This window comes from Gavialis gangeticus, unplaced genomic scaffold (genome assembly GCF_001723915.1).
Source record: "Gavialis gangeticus isolate Ggan-Ray unplaced genomic scaffold, GavGan_comp1, whole genome shotgun sequence".
Taxonomy (NCBI): domain Eukaryota; kingdom Metazoa; phylum Chordata; order Crocodylia; family Gavialidae; genus Gavialis; species Gavialis gangeticus.
This window is the reverse complement of record NW_017728964.1, coordinates 8,043,950-8,052,500: the sequence shown is the minus strand read 5'-3', so window position 1 is coordinate 8,052,500 and position 8,551 is coordinate 8,043,950. Positions and strand designations below refer to the sequence as shown.

At 40.7% G+C, this 8,551-nt stretch overlaps 1 protein-coding gene across 1 annotated transcript in view; it reads left to right on the top strand.

The window, feature by feature from the left end:
• Positions 1-8,551, top strand: part of METRNL (meteorin like, glial cell differentiation regulator) — a 43,785-nt gene that overhangs the window by 9,328 nt on the left and 25,906 nt on the right. Inside the window, exon 2 of the mRNA XM_019502439.1 lies at positions 4,758-5,146. Within this exon, the coding sequence (XP_019357984.1) occupies positions 4,758-5,146 (389 nt within the window). The remainder of the gene's footprint in view (positions 1-4,757; positions 5,147-8,551) is intronic.

The window sequence follows — 8,551 nt, the reverse complement described above, 5'->3', positions numbered from 1 at the left end:
GCAGGTGAGCGCGGCCGGGGGGAGCGGGGCTCCCCTCCAGCCTGTCCCCGCAGGGCGCTGGAGGGGGCTGGAGCGGGGGACACGCCGCAGGGGAGCAGCACCGGGCTCCGCTTCCAGGCGCCGCGGCTGGCGGGGGCTCCGCTCGTGCCCGCGGGAGGCACTGCCGCCGCGCCCGGCTCTGCGCATCGCCCTGCTTGTGAAACCTCTCGCGCGCAGGGCGGCTGGCTCCTCAACCTTTAGTCCTCTGTAATAAACTGACTGCGTCTTCATGGCTTTGCAACTTCTGCTGCGGCTCCTAATCTACCCCCCCCCATCCCCATTTCTATTTGCAATCGACATTGTTTTTTAATGAAACCTCCGTGCAGCAGGAGTTTGGTTTCCGTTTGGTTAAAACTTTTTTTCTTCTTTCTTTTTAATGGGGCACCAAAGAATGAGTGCATTAGATTTAGCCTTGACTATGCTTTTCTAATCTGAAGGGGTTCGTGTTGGAGTTTAATGTGGATCAGGATTTCTGCCTTGCGATGGAGAGAGTGCAAACCCGTGAAATGTGAATTTCTAATAGAGTGTATTTTCAGTCCAGATTGTGCAAAATTAATTTAAAATATGCATACAATTGGCAATTGCTTATGAACTTCCTGCGTTTCTTGACAGGTCGTAAAACACTGATTAGTAAATCCAGTTGGGGAGATATTCCCAATGTACAGCTGGGATGGGGCAAAGTCTGCAGTTCCCTGTCAGTTTGATTGGCAAGTTCCCAACAATCTGGTTTTGCATAAGGAGCTCTGCTTTGCAGTGTCCTAAGCATTTCAGGTTTGTGTGAACCAGGCCTATAACCTGACAGTCTCATGTCTGCCTAAACAAAAGTTCAGGGCTCTTATTTTACAGGGCTGGCCAAGCAGGGCAGGACATAGCATGGTCCAGAGCCAGTACTGAGTGCCAGTACTGAGCACTGAGTGCCCGTGGAAGGGGATGCATGAACTAAATGTGAGTCACTTCCTGTTACTGCCAGCTTGGGGATAAACTGGTGACCCAAGCCTGGAATCTCCCATTGTCACCACATCAGTCCCATTTTTGCTCATCAAGGAAATGATGCGTTCTTGGTGATCCTGTCGCAGAGGTCAGACTAACTTCTTCGGTGGGATGGCCACATTGAGAACCATATTTGTAACCACCCTAACCAGAGTACAAGCTGACATAGGGCTTGGGGTGGGGCTTGTCAGACTTCATTCACTGCACTCAAGCTTGACCTTTTGGCCTTCCGATAAGAGGTAGCGATAGCGATTCTGTCGGACTGTGGGGGCTGTTTGTTCGTTCCACCCATTCCCTGTATAAATGTGTGCTGTTTCTTCAGAATCAATAGCTGCTGTAACTTTTTTTTCTTTTTTTTTTTAAAGATGTGACAGTCAAATCAAATACTTTGGGGCCCAAGCTGATTGCCACAGAGATCAGGATGGAATTCTCTGTATAAAATATAGCATTATGCAATCAAATAGTTGTATCCAGAGCTGTCTCCCTTCTGGGGTTTATACCTTACCTATCATGGCATCTAAATAGTTCAGCCTTCTTGCAAACAAATTATAAAGCAGACTTGATGGGTCAGTGATTTCCTATAATAGATGTGAAGACATTTTTGCTTTTAGTGAGATTGTATCTCATAAATATCTAGCTCAGATCCTTTAGGCAGCTTTAAAAACCTTAGCCACAGGTCCTGTGAGTGCTCCTAATATTTTCCAGCAAATGTCTCATACAGTTAGATTGCTTACACTGCAGGTGTAGCAAGACCGAGAAGCACCTTAATAAAAGGCCTAATGGAGACTCCTAAGCCTCTCCCACAAAATATTGCTCTGTGAAAACTAGAAACTACATTATGATACATGCCCAGTCATTCCTGTTACTGTAATTATAATTCTGCCTGATACAATGATGTCACATTTATTGAGTGAAAGTGCTGTTCTGACCACACTGAAACCTTGTCAGACTAACCTGAGTCCTGTTTCTAGACCTGAGTTCCATTTCTAGTTCTGCCTATGACTAGCTGTGTGGTCTTGGGTGAATCATGACACTATTCTGCTGTTCATCCACCTGTAAATTGGAGGAAATGTTGCTTCCCTCTTTCTTTAAAAAGAGCGTTGAGAGGTGTAGAAGAAGAAATGCTATTGTGGCAGCTCAAAGTTGTCCACTGCTGCAGTGGACATACTGCGTAAAGGATCACCTGTTATGCATTAATGTAGAAGAATTGAGTTCACAAATGGCAATAGCAGATCTTCCAAGATACACAGTAATGGGCCACTTGGGGCACCAGAAAGGCAGAATATCAAATAGACAAGTGCAGTGGATCAGCGGGTGTCTCCTGAGATCTGTAGGAGGAAGTACTGTTTGGTTGGACCAACTCCTAGAACAAACAGTACAAGGGGGGTGGGGAAACCTCATTCATCAATGTAGTCATAAAACAATTGGCATATCTTCTTGACATTAAAACATAAAAGCCTCAAGTTAGCTTAAAACAGCTTTATGACTGGTGTGCATGTGGTGCAACTTATTACTAGGTGTTTAATTTATTATCATGTTACTCAGAAGTAAACATGAAATTTAAATAATTTTCCAGTATAGCAATAGATGGCAGTATTATAAATTTCTCATTTCATTTTGACCAAAGAAGGTCAGTGACAGATTTAACTAGGTCATTAATATTGAAATTGGCTCAACTTTCTGAATTACAATTTATAATGGGACTTGATGTGCACAGGTATGTGTAGTCAGTGTATCTGACATTGTCACTTTATTGCTTGTGCTCTATAATTTGGCTTCAAAAGAGAATCTCTAAGTCCACTGTGTTTCATTTGAATGTTTAGACAATTCCTGTCCTCAGTATTAATTGGGAGCACTTGCAGCATCTGCTTTATTGCATTTCAGCTTTCAGTTCTCTTTTTCCCCCCTCATGTGATTAAACATTCACCTTTCGGTGAAATGCACCCACCCTTGTGCTGAAGATGAGCGTGTGTACCCTTAGTATTATGTAAGGCTTACTTTGAAGGTTTGTGAAGGATATAAGTTATGCGTAGGTTTTCACAACATGAATTTTCTTCTTTTTAGCAATACTTTAGGATATTTATTCATTGTCTGCAAAGAAAGAAATACAGTAAAAGCTGACTTCTTCAGTCTTGGTCTCAGCAGAGTGACTTTACATATGTGCAATACTGAAAGATAACCACCCCAGTGATTTTTCTGGACCAGTTGTAAATATACATGAGCACTGTATATTTGCTATATGAAATAGCACATTAAAAGTTGTTTCTTGATTATATTAAGTACTGCTGTATGTTTTGAGGGCAAGAGACTAAAGGTCAGGAACCAGCCCCTTTCTCCTATCATCCAGGTTCTTGATGTGGCTTTCAAGATTATTCAAAAGCACATGTTTGTAAGCAGTGTTGTTATTAAAGTTTGAGTTTTCTTTGAGCTTCCTCATGTAACCTCTATCAAGTGGGTTCTACTGACACACATAATAATGAGTCACATCAACAGTAAATGCAAACCATATGTTGGTTTTGTTTTTTCCTTTTTTACACATGGCTTCTCATAACTTTTCTAAATGCTGACTGAGTTATAAATCCTGCATCACTTGTTCTGCACCTGAATATATTGGTGGCATGGGAAAGTAAAAAAGAGGGAGATATCATGAGGTCTGTTTTCAGAAATCAGGGTTTAATATTCATTATTTATGCCATGGTAATGTGCTCTATTTTGGCCCTACCACAGACTACCTTTGTGACCCTGGACTAGTTACTTAGCTCCTGTCTTGCCTCAGTTCACACATCTGTAAAATAGGGATGCTGTGAAACTTAATTAACACATTGGAAAACTTACTTTACCTAAACTGGAGAAGAGCTGAAGGGTCCCATTGTATATGGCATTGTGTGAAAGCTGAGTGAAAGATAAACCCTGAGTTTGAGGGTAGATACCCCAAGCCTGGGAGGGGAAGCAAAGGCACAGAGGCAAATATTAGAACCTAACTGTTCTGGCTGCCAGTTCACTGCTGTACCCATTAGGCCATGCATCTTTCAAACCCATCCTGAAAGCTGAAAACATTAGAATCTAGTGCACAATTATAAATATCCTTAGGAAAATGCTTTGGGTGTACTTGCATGAGTAAAAGTTTGCAAGGTGACGGCTCATACCCAGTAAAGTAACTAAAGATCAGTAACATGGTGGATAGCCTTTAGAATGACCTTGCCTCAGAGACTGACTCTAAGTTCTCTCTTGCGTGTCACTGCTGTCTCCCCTTTTTCTCATGTTGTCAAACTCTGCAGCAGTTCTCACTGTTGTGAGGTGTGTTTGTTTCTATATTTGGCAAAGATAGTGGAAGATTTAATGTGGATTTAATATTCATTATTTATGCTATGGTAATGTGCTCTATTTTGGCCCTACCACAGACTTCCTTTGTAACCCTGGACTAGTTACTTAACCACTGTCTCGGCGGGGGGTTGTTGTTTTTTCTTAATAAAGGTTTAGATTGTTTTGTCTGAGGCTATTTAAAGCCCACCCCAAAATAGTAGTACAGTTCATGGTCTCAGTCTTGTACGAGGTGATGAGTGTTTGAAGGCAATGGGTCAGGCCCTTGGCGATGGATTCAGCGATGCTATAAATGGGGGGTGAGGATGGTTCTTTGCTTACTTGTCCCTTTTCTGAGATTTGAGGTTATGATGCTTACTTAAGTTGTATTATTCATTTAATTTCCCTCTTTTTTTTTCTTTCCTTAGTGGCTTAACTCATGAGTCTCACAAGAAGGACGTTGAACAGGTCTACCTCCGCTGTTCTGAAGGATCAATAGAGTGGATGTATCCCACAGGAGCACTAATAGTCAATCTGCGACCCAATATGTTTTCTTCCTCTTCCAAACACTTGACTGTTTGCATAAAGCCCTTCAAGGACTCCACAGGAGCAAATATTTATTTGGAAAAAACTGGAGAACTGAAACTGTTGGTCCGAGATGGAGATCGCAGCCCCAATAAAGTGTATTGCTTTGGCTACGATCAGGGGGGCCTGTTTATTGAGGCTACCCCTCAGCAGGACATTAGTCGGAAAATTACAGGCTTCCAATACGAACTGATAAGCAAGGGGATAGCGTCCGATTTGCACACAGTTTCTGGTGAGTTGTGAGCCTCTGGCCACATTTTAAAATACTATATTTACAGTGCTTAATAGATAGCAAAGTGATTAAGTGGTAATGTATTGGGGTCTAAATTTCACTTGCTTTTAGAGCATGTTGTTTAAGAAGCCTTTCCATCAAAGACTTGTTTATGAACTGATCCAGAATCATCACCAGCAGTGATTTCAATATCTTCTCATACATGCACACACAGGGGTAAATCAAGAGTAACTCCACTGAAGTTACATCAGTGTTGAGCAGTTTGAGTCTACAAAGAATCAGGCTCTACGGTGATTAATATTATTTTGTAGCTTTTATAATTTTAAGACCTTACTGCTTTCTTTTTTGAATAGCAAACATTGGAACAAGGGGCAATTCCTCTTACTGTTTTTTCTTTCTCTCCCCATACATACTCTGTTTGCTGACCTAAATACCTTTTGTTTCAACAAGCATAAACACAGAGGCTGGAATACCAGTATACTACTTGAGGAGTAGCATCCTTGCATTTATGCAGAGGCTTGGACCAAATGACTGCCAAGGTGCTTTCCAGCCATATGATTTGGTTAAACTTGCTGAGTCAACGCTCTGAAATGGAAGGGCACTAACACTGCTATAATGATTTTCACAGACCTAGCACTCAGTCTTGTATATCCTGCATACCCATACCTTGCATTGTAGCTGCCTTTCTTTTCAAGACCTAGGAGATGAGATCAGTTTTCCCTGATGGGTAGTGGATCTGGGATATTTTGTACCAAATGAGAAATTAAGTTTCAAAGTTGATATTGCTAGGGGTCCCAAGATGTATATAAATCTGTAGATTAAAACCAACTGCCTAAATATAGCTTAGAAAGCAATAGTTAGGCAGTACACATTTTGGGAGACCTGGTTTCATGTACTCTAATTAGAGACACTGTTTTACAAGTAATAGTACAGCTAATGAACTTATGCTATTATCTTGTTTTCCATAGTTCTCATAATTGATGCCAAAGTATACGTAAAGACAGGCCTCCTCTTTAAGCAATAAAACACCTGCTTTCTGTTGTATGCAGGTACTTTCCATTATGAGGTAAATTTGGATATTTGTCGATCAGCTAAAATGTAGTGGTTTTGAATTCAGCTGTTTGGATTGGCATGTAATGGACTTAGTGATATAAGGATTAACTGAAATACTGGTGCAACACTCATCACAACTGATAGGTGGCGCATTTGCCATTAAAACCAAAAAGCTGAAAGTATAATTATGAAAATTGTTTCATTTCATCATTGTAGTTTAGTGTGGGATATTTAGGATGAATTGTCTAGTCTTATGTTGAATGTGTTGCAAAAGATTCCAAGTTGTTTTGGCTTTCATTGCCCACCGAGTTGGCCACCAAGTTGTTTTGGCTTTCAATTACTTTTGTAGAAGATGAGCATGCAATACAACTCATTCTCAACAGGATGACACAGCGCCCTGGAATGATGCAAGATCCTTTTAAAGGTGCCACGCAGTATTGGTATTGTTAGGTGTGTAAACACCTACACATGATTCACAAGATAAACCCAGAGTTTACAAACAGGGATCCAGAGTGTCAAAAGCATTCTGACCGGTTGTGGGTTTTTTTGAGTTCCTTGCAACAAAAAAAATTGCCCTATTATTTTTCTGCAGTGGAAAAAATGTGTGAAATTTAAGAGCTGGCATTTTCTGAGGGGAGGCCTTCCACCCAAAAAGGTTGAGAGCCATTGTACTGTACAGTACACAGTCTTTCACAAAGGGATTTTACATGATCTTTAAATACTTTTAAAATCTGATGGAACCTTTGAATTTAAGATTTTTTTTTGTGGGTGAACTAGGGTGAGAAATTCATCAAGGAGCTTGGTGCTGCTTTGACTATATATGAAGTGAATTTTGCTAGTAACTGCCCTGCTTAAAAAACAAAACAGAAATGATAGTATACAAATAATGCTTTGACCGTGGTGTTTTAAATTCACTGGCAGTTCTGCACCTCTGTAGAAGTTGACCAAAGTCAGTGAGACTCCCTTTCTACAGAGATCTAGATTATAGGAGCAGGACCAAATATACACAACCTGTGCAAACAGCTAATTCTCAGCTCAACAAATGTAGCAACACTGGAGCTGTTAACTTGAAACAAACCTATATGGCAAATTCTTAATACAGGTATACCTCGGAGATGTTGCAGGTTCGGTTCCAGACCACCTCAATAAAGCGAGTCACATGAATTTTTTGGTTTCCCAGTGCATATAAAAGTTATGTTTACACTATACTGTAGTCTAGTAAGTGTGCAATAGCATTATGTCTAAAAAAAACAATGTACATACCTTAATTAAAAAATACTTTATTGCTAAAAAATGCTAACCATCATCTGAGCCTTCAGCAAGTCGTAATCTTTTTGCTGGTGGAGGGTCTTGCCTCAATTTGTAAAAAACGCAATATCTGCAAAGCGCAATAAAGTGAAGCGCAATAAAACGAGGTATGCCTGTATATCAGAACTTTTGGAAGTGGGAGGCAGTTTTCTCTGGTAATTTTTCAAAAGCCACATTAGTGACTATCTAATCATAGGTTTATTTTTTGATATAGATATTAAGTTGTTTTATTTAACATGTTGAGCTCAAGTACTGTTTTCCTGAGCAATGATGATAGGTCTTGGTGCATGAAACAGATAGTAACAGACACAAGATAGCCTTAGGAGGACTTTTTTTCCCCATAGTGCTAGCCAGGAAACACAGATCAAACTCGGGTTTTTTGAACGGTTGCTGTAGTTGCCTGTTTTTGGAAACCCCACGCCCTTGGAGATGTATCCATCATACATTCTTGCTGTATGTGGCTCCTGCCAGCAGTCAGTCAGATGAATTTGATTTTATTCCTTAATAAATGCCTTTGCTGTGTGCAGGAACAGCCAGGTAAGTAGCTGCATATACCTGCAATAGGTCTATGTTTTGGCATCTTAGCAGATCACAGTCATTCTTCTGTAGCAGATTCTAGTTTGCTGTTAAGCCACTGAAAGAATTCTTCATTTGCTTGATTGCCTGCTAGGCTCCTGTTTATTTGGGGGGATAAGTTTGCCATCAGTTGATTTCTAAAAGTACTGTTTCTTCAGCTGAGAAAAGACTTGAGCCAGAGGCAAGCTTGTAACCGTAAATATGTTGAAAGCCTGATTTAAAGTTTCATCCAAAAGGGGGTTTTGTTACTTTGGCACATGTTTGGACTTTGATTGTGTGGCTGTCACAAAATGGAAAAGTGAGTCTGATCATCTCCTAGTCACAGTTTGGTAGAATTCAGCAGAGCCAGAAGTGTCTGAAGAGATGCTTGTGACTCAGTGCTGTTGCCGTACAAGGCCGAGATATTTTGCCAGCGCTGGATGAGGGAAGTGCCTTTAGTTCCTCGCTTTTATACTAAAGTCAAAAAAT